Source organism: Dromiciops gliroides, chromosome 2 (genome assembly GCF_019393635.1).
Source record: "Dromiciops gliroides isolate mDroGli1 chromosome 2, mDroGli1.pri, whole genome shotgun sequence".
Classification (NCBI taxonomy): Eukaryota; Metazoa; Chordata; class Mammalia; order Microbiotheria; family Microbiotheriidae; genus Dromiciops; species Dromiciops gliroides.
This window is the reverse complement of record NC_057862.1, coordinates 82025506-82044808: the sequence shown is the minus strand read 5'-3', so window position 1 is coordinate 82044808 and position 19303 is coordinate 82025506. Positions and strand designations below refer to the sequence as shown.

Here is a 19303-nt window from a genome sequence, read left to right as displayed (position 1 = left end):
AACTCAGGCCCTTCCAACCACTGTGTGAAGGATTCCACAGAGAGTCGTCTGGAACAAATTTAGAATAGAAGCTGAGGCCCAGAGCAGGTCTGTAAGGTCTGATTCCTTTTCTCCTTCTATGGCATTCTCCCCTCTTCCACCCAACTCTGCATTCCTTCCCCCAAATCTTTACTTCCTTAAAGAAGCTTCTGACAATAATGAACACATAGGGTAAATGGTCAGAGGAGTGTTCTTCCTTTAAAGCTGGATTTGAAGTCAGACAAATTAAGTTCAAATCTCAGCTCTTCAATTTCCTGTCTAGATGATCTCAACTGGGGGCAGCTAGATGGCGCAGTGGATAAAGCACTGGCCCTGGATTCAGGAGGACCTGAGTCCAAATCCGGCCTCAGACACTTGACACTTACTAGCTGTGTGACCCTGGGCAAGTCACTTAACCCAGATGATCTCAACCACATCATGTCATCTCTCTGGGTTTCTGTTCATTATTTATAAAATTGAGAGGATTGGATTAGTTGATTTATAAGGTCTCTTCCAAATCTAAAACTCTGGTCCCATTATCTGTGTTCCTTTTTGAAAATTAGAATGGAGAGACTAGAATAAGAAAGACTGTGTGGAGGTTGGTTGGATTTAAGGTCTAAACTAAGGGCTATGATGCATTCAGGGATGGCAAAAATGGGGACAAAATAGTAAATCCAAGAGAAATTCAGTATAATACACTGGAGTTGGTAATTTCTAGCTTTCTAAATTTAGGCCCTAATAAAATAGTATGCTTAATCCCAACTTCTCACAATGAATTAAAAACTTATTTTTGTTTTGCTATTTGATTCTGTTGTAAGTTCTTGTACTTAAATTAATTTTAGATTTTGAGTATTTTGTTTGTCAGTTGTTTAATTAATCCTAAATCTTCACAGTCAATATCAGTGTATGAGTTTCATTTCATACATTTCATTTCAGTTTCTGAAATATTTTCAATATTTCAGAATGACTGTATATGTGTCTAAATATTCTTTATAATGATAGTATAACATCAAATGTATTTCCATTAATAACTAAACATTGCTTCTTTTTTTAAAAAAAATACAAGATCACATTGGATGTTTTGGTTGAAATGGGACATAAGGAGTTAAAGGAGATTGGGATCAATGCTTATGGGCATAGACATAAAATCATTAAAGGAGTGGAAAGACTTATTTCTGGACAACAAGGTAACATTTATTTTTTAAATAATTGTTCTCATAATTTTGTTATCTGGTTATAGATATTTTTCCCAGCTTTAAAAATATTTGTGTTCCAGAAATTTTTCTGGAAAGGCAGCTTGTCATTATAGCAAAAGCCCAGTTCCTAGGAATTGATATCTCAGAATGTTTGCCCTGAAGATGACATACCTTAAGGAGGAACCTAATGACTATCTTCAGAGATTTGAAAGGCCCCTCTGTGGAAAAGGGATCCTATTTCTTCACTTGGTCCCAGAAAACTGGCAACAATGGATAGAAGATACCAAAAGGCAGATTTAGGTTCAGTATAAAAATAAGCTTTCTAAATAAAGATCTGTCCAAAAGTACAATAGATGGACAGCCTAAGGACACAATGGGTCCCCCTCATTGAAGGTCTTTATGCTAAGCGGTCACTAATACTGTAAATTCTTTTGTTAGCTACAGTTTTTACTAGGGATTTGCTATTATTATCCCCATTTTACAAACAAGGAAACAGACTGAGAAGTTTTAAGTGACTCACCTAAGGATATACATAACTAGCAAACATCTGAGGCAAGATTTGTGTTTTGTTTTGTTGTGGCGGGACAGTGAGGGTTAAGTGACTTGCCCAGGGTCACACAGCTAGTGTTAAGTGTCTGAGACTGGATTTGAACGCAGGTCCTCCTGAATACAGGGCCTGTGCTTTATCTACTGTACCACCTAGCTGCCCCACTGAGGCAAGATTTGAACTCAGATCTTCCTGACTACCTCTGAGGCAGCTTCTAATTCTTAGGTGCCATTCTAGTCCCATCTGTGCTACTCTGTTATCCTGGGCAGGTTGAGAAAGCAACTAGATGACACAGTTACATTTGGAGTCAGGAAGGTGGGAGTTCGAATCCTGCTGCTGAAGACACTTAACAGTAGTATGTCAAGAGTCAGGTCACTTAATCAGTCTCTGCCCGCTTCCTTATCTATAAAATGAGGATAATAACCCCTATTTGATGAGGTTGTGAGAACTAAATGACATGTATAAAGTGCTTTGCAGATCTCAGGTGCTATCAAAATGCTAGCTGTTATCCAATATTATTGTCTCTTTGCCCTTACTTTCCTTCCCTCTAAAATGATGAGGTTGGTCTAAATGATTACCCAGAATCCTTGCCAATGCTAAGAAATCTGTGACTTTAAAATGTTTAGAACTTTGAACATTTTCTCATAGAGCTAATGCTACATATGTTGGCTAGGTTCTTAAACTAGCCCACAAAAGCCTATTTAATTCATATTGTAGCTGAAATTCTATATATTTGTAATGTAAGATAACAGAAAATAATGTCACAGTATTTCTGGTCATTAAACCCCCAAAATATTTTAGTTATTTTATTTACCTAGACTGCTGGTACTCAAAGGAAAAAGCAGGTTTCATTAGAGGAAGATAAGGAATTAGTGCCTTTATGGAGGTTCTAAAATGGAACTTTGAGGTACTTTTCAGGTTTGGGGAAGGGATTGATGCCCCTGATTCTTTTAAGTCTAATTTCACTTTAAAATTTATGGCTTTCGGGGGCAGCTAGGTGGCGCAGTGGATAAAGCACCGGCCCTGGATTCAGGAGTTTCTGAGTTCAAATCCGGCCTCAGACACTTGACACTTACTAGCTGTGTGACCTTGAGCAAGTCACTTAACCCCCATTGCCCCACCAAAAAAAAAAATTTATGGCTTTCTTTTTTCTCACTAGCACTATGAGCTATGGTTATCTCCTTTCATTTTATTTTATTCTATTCTATTTTATTTTGGTCTCACAAGTGGAAGGAAGACAGGGGAGGAAGATTTTTCTCGAGGTAACTGGACAGAAACTAGGTAACAACGGAAGGAGGAAGAGATCTTAAAGAAGGCAGATATGTTTATAAGAAATAGTATTCTGGGGTAGAGTGGAAATTTGAGGAGCAAAAGATAAAAAAATCCACTTAGCATTTGAACAGTACCAGAGGGGGAAGAAACGAGGTGCCTAGACAAAAGGTGGGTACACATGCCAACCACTGGGGATGCTCTGCACCCCCTGACAGCAGGCATTGCTCTTCCCAGAAGAAAGGAAAGTTATTGTTACAAAGTCAAAAAGGAAGCCTGAGAGAGCTTCATTATTTTACCTTTAAGCAAATGAAGGTCTAAACCAGCTAGGGCCAAATAATTGTCTCTAGTTCTCCTAAATAACAATGATAATAATAATAATGGCAACAATAACAGGGCTGTGTAAGATCTGCAAAGCACTTTACATTACATTCTCATTTGATTCTCACAATAACCCTATAAGGCACCATTTTATAGATGAAGAAACAGGCTGAGAGAGGTTGACTTGCCCAGGGTCACAGAGCTAGTAACTAACAGGATTAAACTCTGGTCTTCCTGAATCCAAGCCTAACACTTTTTCTACTGTGCCACCTAGATGTCTCTAAGATCTTGTAATCTCCAGGATGGTGACCATAGTCTCAATCAATTGTCTTTTCTAGTATTTTATTACCCTGACATTGAAAAGCTCTGTGTTTAGTCAAAATATCTCTTAACACAAGCAGAATTCTTGTGCCATACTTAGTGAACATGAAAAATGATTGAACACCTTCAAAATAAATATCAAGTCGGGAGCAACTAGGTGGCGCAGTGGATAAAGCACCGGCCTAGGATTCAGGAGGACCTGAGTTCAAATCTGGCCTCAGACACTTGACACTTACTAGCTGTGTGACCCTGGGCGAGTCACTGAACCCTTATTGCCCAGCCAACAAACACACGCACACATATACACATATATATCAAGTCACCCATCAATCACTTCTGGACTGTGTAATCTCTTTCCTTGAAGGAAACTAATTTTGGATTCCTTTCATATTTCTCTCTCAGTTTTTCTGTATCTTTTCTAAAGTATGGTAAACAAAATTGGGCATAATGTAAATGTACAATTGAAACAGAAAATAAAAGGAAGTATCTTATTTTTGTGGGGCAAAGAGGGTTAAGTGACTTGCCCAGGGTCACACAGCTAGTAAGTGTCAAGTGTCTGAGGCCCCATTTGAACTCAGGTCCTCCTGAATCCAGGGCCAGGGATTTATTCACTATGCTACCTAGTTGCCCCTAGGAAGTAATTTTTTACTTAGCCTCATGTGACACACTTTTACTCTATCCCCATATTATTTCTGGTGATTTTTATTTTTAAGCAGAAGCAGTGACATTCAATTTGTAGCTACCTAGAGTCATAGACATTATAGAGCCGAATGAAAACTGAGATCATCTAGTTCATAGTCCTGTCATTTTACAGTTGAGGAAAAGCTAAAGGTCTTACCTAAGGTCAGATAGACAGTTGCTGGTAGAACTTAGGTTTAAACCCAAATCGTGCGACTCTGGTCCAGTGCTCGTCATGATTCATTCCATAAATCATCTCATTCAATGTTACAACTTCTGGGTGTTTTTTTCTTTTGTGAGTATACCTATTGAGCCTCTACCCATTTTCAAAACAAATATGTTCTGCCAACGAGCGTCAATTAAATCTGTTTTTATACTTGTTGCACCTAATGCAAGTAGTTAGAAGTTATTTTTGGTTACAGCTGATGAAATGATTTTTTTTTTGAAAAGTGTTTTATAATAACTTTAAAATGTGTTTTGTAGGTCTCAACCCATACTTGACTCTGAATACTTCTGGTAGTGGAACAATTCTCATAGATTTGTCTCCAGAAGATAAAGAATTTCAGTCTGTGGAAGAAGAGGTATGATTTCACATGCCTTGAGTGTTTGAAAAGGATGAACAGGCAACATTCAAGTCTGGCTCAGTTAAAAATTTCTAATCATAATTCACAGCTTGTACAGAATTTAAGATTCTTTCAACTTTCTGAAGGATTCTAGATTATTAGACATAACTTGCAATAAAGGTAAAAGTCACATTTCCTAGCAGCTTACTAAGCAGATAGGTTTAAAAACCAGCATTTCAGATATCTTTGCAATACATACCTTCCTTTTATTAATAGGGATTAGTATTGGAGCTAAGTAAAATCTGCATGGAATTTTTTTAAAGAATAGATTGTCTGGTGGGAGGTGGCAGGATGAAGGAAGAGGGAAACAACAGTTTACAATCCAGAAAAGCTTATTCAGCAGCACTGCCTTCCAGTGGCTGTGGCTAGACAGTGGCCCTAGAAATATCTTTCTAGATCTTAACTAACTTCAGTCTTTGACTAAGCTCCTTATTAAAGCAGAAGGAATTGGAGCAAAGAAGTCATTTGCTGCTTCTTTGATTTATGTCACAAATGATGCTGTTATTAAATTAAATCTACCTTTACATTCTCATTCTCACCTAAAAAATAACCAGACCATCCTGGGAATTTTTATATTTGTTTATAAGTTTATATTCTGAAGATGGATAAAAATGATTCAAGCATTATATTTGTAGTCAGAAGTGAGATTTTTATCTTGCTAAATGACTTAACTATGAAGAAGTTTTTTTCCTGATTTGTGAAACAGTAATAATAATATCTCTACTACCTACTTCACAATGTGAGGACCATTTTATAAACTGTAAAGCACTAGATAAAGAATTTTTAATAATTTACATTAATCCTGAGGTTCCGGTTTCTTCAGATGCAGAGTACAGTCCGAGAACACAGAGATGGAGGTCATGCTGGTGGAATCTTTAACAGATATAATATTCTTAAGGTATTTTTTTTAATTAACTATAATGGTTAAAGGTTTCAGTGGTCTCCAAAATGAGAATTTTGGTATAATTTCAGGGTGTGTTATTAGTCAATAAGACAGGAGGATGAGTCACCCTAACCCCTCCACAATAGTTAAATCACAGGCTTGACTCCAACACAACTACACCACCCTATTTGCTCCTCATCATTCATCAGTCCCCTGCTCTCCCCCCTTCCCTCCCATTGTGTCTGAAAATTAGCCCTGGGAATGAAGTGTCTCAGGCACCTGCAGCAGTTGTATAGGTAAAATTCCAGCTCTCTCCCCTCACATCCTTCACCACCCTCCTCTCCCATCAATTCATGTCTTTGGTAAGCCCTGCACTTCAGGGGAAGTGGCCAAAGAGAGTTCCACTTCATCACAACAACCCACTTTTAATTTTTAATGAGTGGCTCAGAAAAAGCAGGTATGAGTAGGTGATGATCTGTATCACAGATCTCATTGAATTAATTTATCTTTTCCCAAAAAACTACTACATCTTTCTGGTTATATGAGATCCTCACCTCCTCCCTTTTCCTAACCTTGCTTGTCCAGTCAATTGCTAGAGCTTGTTTTTCAACCTACATGACATGACTCACATCCGTCGTCATCATTCTCATAAGACTCACCACCCTAGTTCAGGTCTTTATTCTCATCACATTTGTCTTTCTTTCTTTCTTTCTTTTTTTGTGGGGCAATGAGGATTAAGTGACTTGGCCAGGGTCACACAGCTGGTAAGGGTCAAGTGCCTAAGGCTAGATTTGAACTCGGGTCCTCCTGAATCCAAGGCCCGTGCTTTATCCACTGCACCACCTAGCTGCCCCATATCACATCTTTCTTGCTTAGGCTATTAAAATGACTTCTTAGGTGTAGGACCTACCTCACAGAGTTGTGACATAGATATAAAAAACTTGGTAAATTTCAAAGCACTATAGAGTTGTCAGTTTAAATTAATAATAATTCTCATACCTTCTTGGCTGTAATAAGCTTTCACTTAAGAATACAAATTGTATCCTTGGCAGACTCATGGACCATCCGGCTCAATATCTTTTTACAGGGCTATTGCTTCATAAGCTTAGGAATAGACTGCAAGTACTCCTACCTTTACTTGACATGTCATTCCTTTAGAAGCTTGTCAAATATTTTGAACTTTTTTGCCTAAACTTTCTCTTGAAGTAATGAGTCAATCTATTTACTACTTCCTATTTAAAGTATCATATGCTATGGCTATTAAAAAGTGAGATAGAGCCCTAAAATGCCTTCCAAGCTCAGATGTTCTATAATTTTATTAAACCTTGTAACTTGTGGAATTCAGTCATTGTTTCCGATCAGTACTTTATCACTTATGTCCTAATACAGGACTCTTTACCCTAGATTATCCACAAATAAACAAGAGACTTTTATTACCCTTCTTTGAAACTAATGGAGAAGGAGGGTGGTCTTGTGTAAAGAACAGTGGCCTTGGATTTAAGAACTGGACTGAGTTGAACTATGTGTCAGTCAGTATGTCCCAGGTACGATGCTAGGTACTAGGGATAGAAGTTTAAAGAATGAAATAATCTCTACTGGAAAGAAGCTTGCAGTCTAATGAGGGAGAGAAGTACACATATAAATATGTAGCATAAATGTAAAGTTAATCAATACAAATATGTACAGAGTAATTAAATAGAAAATAGTTTGGGAAAGAGGACACTGGCAGTTGGGAGAGTCGAGAAAGGGATGATATAGAAAATGGTGCTTGAATCATCTTGGGGGTGGGGTCTCTAAAGTGGATGTAAGGGGAGAGAGTGTTCATTCTAGGCAATTGAGAAGGCTGGATAAAAGGCACAGATGTGGGGTTAAAGTGGCCAGTTTGGTTAGATCACAGCCTTGTGACCCCATACAAGCCTTAACCTCTCTGGGTGTCAGTTTCTTCAGTCAGGCAATAAACATTCATTAAACTTCTAACATGTACCTGGCACCGTAATAAGCTTTGGGGATACAAGAAGAGACAAAATACAGAACTTGCCCTTAAGGAATTCATACTCTAATGGAGTGTATGACAAGCAAACAAATATGTATAAATGGGCTGTGTTTAAGATAACTAGGAAATAATTAACAGAGGGAAGGCACTAGAATTAAGAAAAGTTGAATATAATAAAATTTGCAATACTTCACAAAGTGGTTATAAGGAAAGTTCACTATAAAACATAAAGCTTTATATACATGCAAGTTGGGGGTTGTGAGTAGCACAGTACACTGCAAATGGCAGATGCTTAATAAGGGTATTTTTATTTGAATTAATGTTTTTTCAATTATTTGTGGTCCTTCAAAAAATTAATTTTTAAATCCATTTATCTCCATACCTGTGATTTGTGCTCTTTGAGGTTCATAGTGGCATTATGAGTAGTTTAATTAAAACACCCTATTTATACCAGCACATGTTGTGTGTTCCATTCCACATCACTCCTTTGGCTTCTGAATTTCACCCAGAACTTGAAGACCAGCAGGGGGCTATAGCAGACTCAGAAAAGCATCGAGGAAAACAGCTTGCTCCAGGACTGCTAAGTCTTGAGAACACAGCTGCTAACATTCCCATTTGGTTCCTTTGAACTCCTTAGCCAGATAGAAGGATATTTAGGTGTCCTTTTGGGAGGGCTGGTCCCTCTTTTTTTTTTTTTTTTGGTTTGTTTTTTTGTGGGGCAATGGGGGTTAAGTGACTTGCTGAGGGTCACACAGCTAGTAAGTGTCAAGTGTCTGAGGCCAGATTTGAATTCAGGTACTTCTGAATCCAAGGCTACTTTATTCACTGTACCACCTAGCTGCCCCCAGTCCCTCTTTTTTAAGTGATGATTTTTAAGTAATTCTTAAATGAGATTTAAGACATTTTTTTTTAAATAAAAGTCTCAGTGATTCTTTTTTTTTTTTTTTTTTTGGTGAGGCAATTGGGGTTAAGTGACTTGCCCAGGGTCACACAGCTAGTAAGGGTTAAGTGTCTGAGGCCAGATTTGAACTCAGAAACTCCTGAATCCAGGGCTGGTGCTTTATCCACTGCACCATCTAGCTGCCCCTCAGTAATTCTTTTAGTTTCATAAAGAGGTAAAGTACTAAGCACTTCTAAAAGGCTTTTATATACATCCATGTTAAACTTTAAAGCAGGGGCAGCTAGGTGGTGCAGTGGATGGAACACCAGCCCTGGAGTCAGGAGGACCTGAGTTCAAATCTGACCTCAGACACTTGATGCTTACTAGTTGTGTGACCCTGGGCAAGTCACTTAACCCCAATTGCCTCACTTAAAAAAAAAAAAACTTTAAAGCACATTGGTTATACTTCTAACTTGGAGGGGGGCTGTAAACTCGAATCCATTTATCTTGTCAGTATAGTAGTCAAACTGACTCAATCTGTGTATTTATAGTGGGAAAAGTGCTGAACTTTGGATTCAAAAGATCTAGAGTTGTATCCCACTTCAGCTATTTACTAATGTGGTCCTGGGCAGGTCACAGCCTCCAAGCCATTTTCCTCACATGTGATAGAGCAGTCATGGGGAGTAAATAAAAATGTGTTTAAATTCTTTTACAAACCAAAAGTGATCTATATATGTAAACTATTAATATAATTTTTATTTCTTTACTGAAGTTTGGACTTTAGTTTTTAAATTCCTTGTTTTCTTCTACAGTTTTGGGGTTCCAGAGTTTTGTTGTATATATAACTTTTGCCTCCCTTCTAATTAAAAAAAAAGGGAAATGTTTGGCTAAGATGAACTACAAGATTGCTATAATGCCAAAATAGAAGCTTGAATTCTGGCTTAATTTTTGCAGATTCAGAAAGTTTGTAACAAAAAACTCTGGGAAAGATACACTCACCGAAGAAAAGAGGTTTCTGAGGAAAATCATAACCATGCAAATGAAAGAATGCTGTTTCATGGTAAGATCTCCAAGCTATTTGAATAGCTTTATTCCCTGCTATTCATTCTGAGAAAATTACATAGCTAGATAAGCCATCTGTCTTAAAAGATAATTTATTTCCTTCTGTTCTTGACATAAATGCAATTTTAGCAATATTTTTTTTTATTTATTTAATTTATATTTTTTTTGTGGGGCAATGAGGGTTAAATTGATTTGCCCAGGCTCACACAGCTAGTAAGTGTCAAGTGTCTGAGGCTAGATTTGAACTCGGGTCCTCCTGAATCCAGGGCCGGTGCTTTATCCACTGCTCCACCTAGCTGCCCCGAATTTTAGCAATATTAATGTACAAAGTGCATTCATTTCCATTTTCTTTGATTGTAGAATTTGTTTTTCAAGAATGCAAATGGTTTCTAATATTAGCTTTGAATAAATTTTATTCTGATCTACTAATTAAGATGGGCTTGTTCAGATGTGTGCTTTGTAATGGCTATACCAAGGACGAATCTCAAAATAGAATAAATGCAGTTGATGATAGTCTAGGCTATTTTTCTAGTACAGCAGATTCTGTTTGGTTTGGGAAGTGACAATATAATTCTTTTTTTTTTTTTTAAGTGAGACAATTAGGGTTAAGTGACTTGCCTAAGGTCACACAGCTAGTAAGTATCAAGTGTCCGAGGCCAGATTAGAACTCAGGTCCTCCTGACTCCAGGGCCAGTGCTCTATCCACTACGCCACCTAGCTGCCCCAACAATATAATTCTATTAATTCATTAACTCCATTAAAAGAAGTAATAGGAAAACACCTATATCCTGTTCAAGTTCAAATTCAAAAGTTCAGAACTAAAGTGTAAGGGTTTAACTGAAGGGGAAGTTTTGTGTGTGGTAGCTTCCTACAGTTATCCTTCTTTGAATTAATGGCAGAAGCTCACTTAACTCTTGCCATTTCAGTATTTTAGGAACACACACATGCATTACTTGGGCTTTCAGTTTTAAAGCAAAGATGTTAAGTATTACATGGAAATGTTGTATTTTATGGAACCTTTGAGGTCTGCCTTAGAACCTGTTGAGGCTAGAACTTGGGTAGAGAAAAGAGGGAGGAGATGGTATAACTACTGTTTCCTTAATTTGGCCAGGAATAATTTCAGAAAGTTGTGAGATGTTTCAGTCCCTACACAAAACACAGCTCTTAAGCACAATGCTGTCTTAAACAGAGAAGGAACCTGGGTCTAGAGCTCAAAATGCTACAGAGGTGTGTAATGAGCAAAGAAACTGAAATCTGTCATTTGGTTGCCAAAACGCAGTCATTATACCACCACTAGGCACAGTACCTAACACTGAACTCAAGCAGAATAAATATTTTTTGGTTTGATTTACTGATGATAATGAGTGATCTTTACATGTAAAAATGTACACACGGTCTTGCTTCTCCCTTTTTAATCCAAATAAACAGCTCATTCTCTTCATCAGTAAATTCTGTAAAGTGGAATCCCCAGTATTCTCTTTGCTTCTCCATATGAGCATAGACACAGTTTGTTGATGAATCAATTAGCTGTGCAGCTGCTGTAGTCCTTCTGCCCACCCTCTCACCCCACTCCCTGGCCCTGATCCAGGGCTTACTACCTACTTCCCCTTTGGCTTGGGGCCTACATTGATTGGCGCTATGAAGTACATGAGAGGATGGAGGAGGAAGAAGGTGGCATTCAGGGTTTAAAGAGAAAATGTACCATATTTATAGTTACTTTGGATCTGGAATGGAAGGGTGAAACAGAATAAAAAAAGATCAAGGCATAAGAAAAATTACTATGTATGTTGCCCATTTTGCCAGTAAGTCCATGGCATCACAGAAAAGAAGATTGGATTCAGTAATATTGGAGAAATGAATTAGACTTGTGCCTGTGCCTTATCCATATCAAACAACTTTATTTTAGGTTCTCCATTTGTGAATGCAATTATTCATAAAGGTTTTGATGAAAGGCATGCCTATATAGGTGGAATGTTTGGAGCTGGCATTTATTTTGCTGAGAACTCTTCCAAAAGCAATCAGTATGTATATGGAATTGGAGGTGGTACCGGGTGTCCAGTTCACAAAGATAGATCTTGTTATATTTGCCACAGGTAAGTCATTTATTTACACCCATCTGCTTGCTTCTATTTTGGAAGAATATTCCAAAGAAAAGTATTGCCAGAGTTTCTATTATATAGAGAGGATTTTCCAGATTAGGAGTGTTGTGAATAACATTTATGGGTCTTGCTTAGTAGGAAGCTATTTTGGGGGTAGGAGGAGATAGGATTTATATAACCATAAGAAAAGCACCTTGAGAACTCATCCACCATTTACCTTCCCAACAATTTAGATCAGTTAGAAGCTATTTTTCCCTTTTTAAAAAGTGTGTGTGTGTGTGTGTGTGTGTGTGTGTGTGTGTGTGTGTGTGTGTGTGTGCCTTGCTAGAAGAAAAAAATCTAGCAGTCCAATAGGCTACAAAAAATAGCCGAGAACTTTTATTTAGCAAAATAAACAAACAAAAGAGTCTCAGAAGGGGAAAAGAGCCATTATTAATAAGACCTTAAAATTTAAAGCTAGAAAAAGGACCCTAGAGATCATATAGTTTTTAAAGTAAGCAATTCACCCAAGATCATACACATACCATAGCCAGGACCTGATTCCAAATCCACTATTCTTTCTATTGTGCCTCCATCCATTCTGTTTTGTTTGACTTGAGTAGTTAATGTGTGCTTTCAGAATTTGGTACTTGAATTCATGGAGTAGCAAAACGGGTGTGATTTTTTTTTTCCAGGGAATAGAATTTATAAGGGTTGGGTTATAGGTAGAACCTGAGGTGGAAAGCCTAAGCAGAGAGCTTTTAAGCCAATAGCTGAGGTCAAAGGGTCTACAGTTTATAGCAATGTACGGGAAAGGGTAGGTTCATTGTCAAGACCCCCCTGTGCAAAGGAAAACAGCTCCCCTATAGTCCCTGTTCTATAAATTAGGTTTTTGCAGGAATAGAAAGGTGACAAGAGCTTCACTTCTGAAAAATTACTCATTTTTTTTTCATTGCTGCAGACACAGCTAGGAAAAGTGACACATTATTTTGAGGAAAAATTTTATTTCCCCATTGTGCTTGAAAGATCATCACCAGAATTGTCTTGAGATGAAATAAAATAATAGGTAGAGATGTTCTTTGACAAGCACAAAATGTTATAAAAGCAGAAGCCCAAGTTATTTCCCAAAGACTTGTTCTTTTGACTTTTCTTTTTTCCTTTCCAACACAGGCAATTGCTATTTTGCCGGGTAACATTGGGAAAATCTTTCCTGCAGTTCAGTGCAATGAAGATGGCTCATTCTCCTCCTGGACATCATTCAGTCACAGGTCGGCCTAGTGTTAATGGCCTGGCATTAGCAGAATATGTCATTTATAGAGGAGAACAGGTAATAGTTATTTATCATATCTTCAAAAAGTGCTTGAGAAGTATACTTTTTTTTTTTTTTAGTGAGGCAATTGGGGTTAAGTGACTTGCCCAGGGTCACACAGCTAGTAAGTGTTAAGTGTCTGAGGCCGGATTTGAACTCAGGTACTCCTGACTCCAGGGCCGGTGCTCTATCCACTGTGCCATCTAGCTGCCCTGGAAGTATACTTTTTGAAGTCTGTTGTGATAGGTTTTATTGACAAATATTATTTTCTTAAGAATGTGATATTTTCCAAAGTTTAATAAAATTCTGTATATTTCTATATTTAGTGAACTCATTTAATCATAGCAAAGTATAGTATCATGCTGCCTAGTCCCTGTGACAGTGATATCTCTAATAGGGTCAGAAATATTGATAAATATTATCTGAATGTATAAAAGAAAAAAGTAAGTTTTACTGCTAAATCTTTCTCTTTCTCTTTCTCTTTTTTCAGGCTTATCCAGAGTATTTGATTACTTACCAGATCGTAAAGCCTGAAGCCATAGCTGAGGGATAGATAAGTGAAGGGCTGTTTCAATTTGTTTTTTTGTTTGTTTTTTTAAGACAACTATGCTGAGCATGAACACATCCAAGCGGCTGGTGACCTCTCAGTTTTACTCTTTGCTGAAAAATTCTGTTGGCCACAGATGTGGTATAAAAAGAAAATGTGAATGAAATTTAACATTCTGACTTGATAAAGCTTTAATAATGTACAGTGTTTTCTAAATACTTCCTGTTTTTCAGCACTTTAACAGATGCCATTCCAGGTAAAACTGGGTTTGTCTGTACTAAATTATAAACAGGTAACTTGAACCTTTTTACATTATGCATTGAATTTAGCAGAAACTGTGTAACTATGTCCTCGACAGGAATTTGTCATACTAATACTGTGTTCTTTCAAACACAACATTTACACTGAATACAATGTCATTTGTAAAACTGTAAATAAGAGCTTTTGTACTAGCCTTGTATTTATTTACATTGCTTTGTAATATAAATCTACTGTTTCAGAATTGCAACCTTGTACAAAGTGTTTTTCAAATGTATTGCTCATCTGTATTTGATCTTGTACAATAGAGAGACTTTTTGCTCAATTCCAGAGGCTTTGTTGGCAAGATAGCTGAGCTTATTAACAGTAATTTCAATCAGTTGGGGATGTTTTATTTACCAGATTCAGTTTTTTTTAATTATGGAAGCATCCAGCACACTTTGAAGATTCTTCCAATTAAAAGAATTACTAAATATTCTAGAGAGGTTTTCATTTAGTGGTTACTTTGTGTACATCAAATACGTATTCCAAAGAGCCGTGGCTGTGATAGGTACCAGTTTGCTAATGGGGCTTTTTACCTTGGTTTCATGGTAGAAATTTTTTTACATCATTATGTGGAAATCTAGAGCAACTTGCTCATAATTTTTAGTGACTAAAATCTGTCTATATAGTTAAAGATTTCTTTGATTGTAAATAGTGAGTTTCTGGAGGATTTTTTTCCCCTGGGTGAATCCCAAATTTTTCTATATACCTTGAGTCCATTGGAAACCCCCTTTTTCATTTAGCAACTGTCTATTAAGTGCCTACTATGTGCTAAATACTTTATTAGGCACCAGGAGAGATACAAAGCTAAGTAAGACATTGTCTCTGCATGCATAGACCTTCCAGTCTAGCAGGGTTCAGTAAACATACGGTGTGGTAGTATAGCAAACGACCACAAAGTATATCTTAGGTGGGCCATTAGATTTTTTTTTGTTTTGATGTTTTGTTCTGTGTTTTTTAATTATCCTTTTTTTATCTGCCTCTCCATTATTATCATGACAGTCTACATGTGTAACAAGTAAATTCTTTACAGGGCCCACAGTAGTCCCAGTTCTCTGCCATCATATCTATCATAAATTCAGTGAGACTGGTACTTCTGCTTCCCATACAGCTCCACTGGGAAGAGCAGCTGCCTGACTGGAGCCAGGCTTAGCAGGGTAAAACCCAGGTAGAGCACCATGAGTTAGCATGGTCTTCCTTCATGTTGGCAGCTATCGCTGGAAATGATAGGCCATCTCTCCATTGAAGCATGCTCGAGAATCTTGGTACAGAAACGTGCCCATCTTCAATCATTTTTAAACATCTTTCTATCCCTCACATTTCAAGGAAGAAATTTGCCCATTAAAGGTGTTTTCTACCTGAGGGCATTTCTGATTTTTTTATCCTCTGTACCAGTTTGTTTACCTTGGTTCTATATTTCTGAATTTCATTGTTTGCAGTGAATTATTGTAAATAGTTATAGAAAATCATGATTCTGTCCTGAGAGAAATGGAGCCCAGATATATCTGGGGTGTTTTTTAATTGCTTGATATTACTGTATTATTGGCTTTATTTAAGAAGGCAAGTTGGGATTTTGAAGTATTTTTAGATGGCACTCTAATAATTGCAGATATAATCCTAAAATGACTTTTGAATACTGGTAAGTGTGCCAATTTTGTATAGTCTTTCAGGGTCAGAAAAAGATCTGTCCACCAATCCCTCCCAATTTTCTGATGAAGTAAATTGAGATGAGTTAAAAGAAGATTATATTTAGGTACTTTTTCTGCCAACATTTGTCCCATATTACTCACCCTGAGTGATTCTGGAATTGATTGTCATACCAGGTTTACAATAATGTTATATGGCTTAATTCTGATATGTCATTTCCCATGAATAATTGTATCTTGTTCAGTATTTTAGCATGGAAACATTTTTTTCAAATAGTTTTTGTTTTAGGTTTATGCATGACATGCCTTATGTTCTAAAAGTGGACTTTTATCATTGTTTGGTGACTCTTTTTGAGGTGAATTTGAACCTCTTGTGCAGTTAGTGCTACCTAACTCATCCTAAGGTGTTTTACATGTACTGTCTCACATTCCGTACCCCATTTAACAAAAATAAAAAATTTTGTTCACTGGTTTTTTGAGTAATTGTCAGAATGGTATAAGTGTATCAAATCATATTTGAGAAAATGGATGAGATTGCAATAAACTCAACTTTCAGAGTAATGTAGCATAGTTCTAAATCTACCAGACAGGAAGATGCATCCCAAAACTTTTGAAGGACTTACAAAGGGACTGTAGAACTTAGATATGGAAGGGACCTTGGAGACCATCTAGTCTAACCTCATTTGCAGATAAAGAAATTGAGCCCAAGAGAGGTTTAGTAACTTGACTAAGACATAGACCAGTCAGCAGGGTCAATATTTGAATCTGTTCCTTATCCCTATAAATCCAGGATTCTTTCCTCTAAGCTAAAGTGATGGAATGTTGAACATTGTAATCACAACTCAGTTAACTTTCAGAAAATCAATGTTCAAATGATATAATGCAGTCAGGAAGCCTGGGCTCAAATCCTTTCTCTTCCACGTACTAGTTGTTTGTCTTGGGGCACTTAACCTCTCTGCATCTCAATTTCTTCATCTGCAAAAAATGTACTATCCCCTACTTCACATAGATGGTGTGAGGAAAAAGATTTCATTCAAGCAACACAACAGTAAATCTCAAAATTCGTCTGTAGAAGCTAAATCAAAACTACCCTTTATAAACAGTTCCATCGTTGTGTTTCATGTCACGAATTAAAATCTTTATTCTTGGTGCAAATTCACATAAATACATATACACACATACACACGATACATATATAAATACATATAACTAAATCAGTTGCCAAATGAAAATTATAACAAGCACTGTTTCATTTTTTTTTTCCTTCCTTGACTGGGCTTGTCAGAATCTCTAATTTTTGCACAGACTTCTATAAATGACTGTTTTGTTAAAGTACAAAGACTCGGCATTTCAAATATTTAATCAAATTTGTAGATAATATTGATAGAGGCCTTTATCTTTTAACCACACCCACCTCTGTGTCTTGCATCATTAGAACGGGACAGTAACTTGTATTTTTCTAGACAAATCTAGGTATAAAATCTGACTATAGCTTATAACCAATGTTATTTTTTTTTTCATTTCTATAATATTTTATGATGGAATTTAGAACTGGAGACTGGACCCCAAAAGTAAGCATTTGGGGATTTAGGTCTTCAGTGGACTGTGCAAAGACTTTGCCCTGTGGCATCCAATATTTTCTGTCAGTGACTTAGATGAAAGCATAGATAACATGCTTATTAAAATTATATGACATGAAGTTTTGTGCCTAAAACAGATGACAGAATCCAAAACTCAATAGGCTAGAACATAGGGCCTAATCTACTAAGATAAACTTTTAATAAGGAATAAGTATAAAGCCCTACATTTAGTTCAAAGTATCACTTACACAAGTACAGGATGGGAGATGGTATGGCTAAACACCATAAGGAAAAATATCTGGGAGTTTTCATGACTAGAAATTCAGTATGAGTTAATATGACATGATAATGAAAAAACTAATGCTATCTTAGGCTGCTTTGAGAGATGTACTCTTCAGAGCAAGAATGAGGATAACTTCACTGTGCACTACCCTTGTTTTAAACCCCATCTGATTGTTGTGTTGAGGGCAAGGTGCCACATTTTTTGTGTCTGTGGCCAAAGGAGGGCACTAAGAGATTTAGGGGTATTGGAGACCAACAGAGAGATTGATGGATGAATTGGTTGAAAGATAAGACATGAGAGCTATATTCAAGCAGTTATCATGGGGAAGTTTGTCCTGCTTTACTCCCAAAGGGCAAAAAGTATTTTATTATTTTCCAGTTACATATAAGGATAGTTTTCAACATTTGTTTTCATAGGATTTTTAGTTCCAAATTTTTTTTCACCCTCCCTTTCCTCTCTCCTCCTCAAGATGGAAAGCAGTCTGATATATGTACAATCACATTAAACATTTCTACATTAGTCATCTTGTGAAAGAAGAATCAGAGCACAAAGGAAAAGCCTCAAGAAGGAAAAAAGTCCAAAAGTAGAAACAGTATGGTTCAATCTGCACTCATAATTCATTCTTTTTTCTGGATGTTGAGAACATTTTCTATCATGAGTTCTTTGAAACTGTTTTGGATCGTTGCACTGCTCATTAGAGCCTAGTCTATCACTATTGTTCATCACACGTTCAACATTCATTTTTTTATAAGATTTAGCGTTCCAAATTTTTTTTCCCTCCACATGACAGTGACCAATCCGATATAGGTTATATATGTACAATCCACAAGTACTCTTTTTTTTTTAGTCTGTGTTCAATCAATATCAGTTCTTTTCTGGAGGTGGATAGTATGCTTCATCATTAGTCCTTTGGGATTGTCTTAGATCATTGCATTGCTGGGAGTAGTTAAGTCATTCACAATTGCTCATATAACAATACTGAGGTCACTTTGCACAGTGTCCTCCTGGTTCTGCTCACTTCACTATATATCAGTTCATATGAGTCTTTCCAGGTTTTTCTAAAATCATCCTATTTGTCATTTCTTATAGTACAATAACATTCCATTACAATCATATACCACAGCTTCTTCAGTCATTCCCCAATTGATGGACATTCCTTTGATTTCCAATTCTTAGCCACCACAAAGAGTTGCTATAATTATTTTTCGGACAACTTTTTTTTCCCTTTTCTCTTTTTCACAGTTACTATTGTTTGGAAATACTTTTTAACAATCAGAGGTTTTTCAAAATGGAATGGACTAGCATAAGTTGTAACAAGTTGCCAATTCCTGGAGGTCTTCTAGCAGAAACTGTCAAGCATGTGATTGCTGTGAACAGCATACAAGTTCAATTCCAGTATCTCAGAGTTGGAAGAGACTTTCGAAATAACCTAAGGCAATCTATACCTTTATCATATACAAGAAATGGTCACCTTTAAGTACCCAATGCAGTTCTTTCAGGAAGCCCTTCTGTGCCTTGGCCTCCAGGACCCTCATCTACCTAGTCATTCTTTGTAACTGAACTGCCAAGCATTCTAACTCTACTGCAGAAAGCACACCTCCAATGGGCTAGCCACATTCGAGTGCCAAAAGTATGTTTGCCTAGAAGACTATTTTACAGAGGACTTACAAGGCAAGTGTTCACATGGAGTTCAGAAGAAGCTATACAAGGATACTCTCAAAGTCTCTGAAGAATTTTGGAACAGTTGGGAGACACTGGCACAAGACCAG

The 19303-nt window shown here is 36.9% G+C and overlaps 1 protein-coding gene across 1 annotated transcript in view; it reads left to right on the top strand.

The window, feature by feature from the left end:
* Positions 1-16143, top strand: part of TNKS2 (tankyrase 2) — a 68088-nt gene extending 51945 nt beyond the window's left edge. Inside the window, exons 21-27 of the mRNA XM_043983500.1 lie at positions 1085-1205; positions 4834-4931; positions 5797-5871; positions 9684-9789; positions 11698-11884; positions 13040-13196; positions 13669-16143. Of these exons, the coding sequence (XP_043839435.1) occupies positions 1085-1205; positions 4834-4931; positions 5797-5871; positions 9684-9789; positions 11698-11884; positions 13040-13196; positions 13669-13731 (807 nt within the window). The 3' untranslated portion in view covers positions 13732-16143. The remainder of the gene's footprint in view (positions 1-1084; positions 1206-4833; positions 4932-5796; positions 5872-9683; positions 9790-11697; positions 11885-13039; positions 13197-13668) is intronic.
* The last annotated feature ends 3160 nt before the right edge of the window (positions 16144-19303 follow it).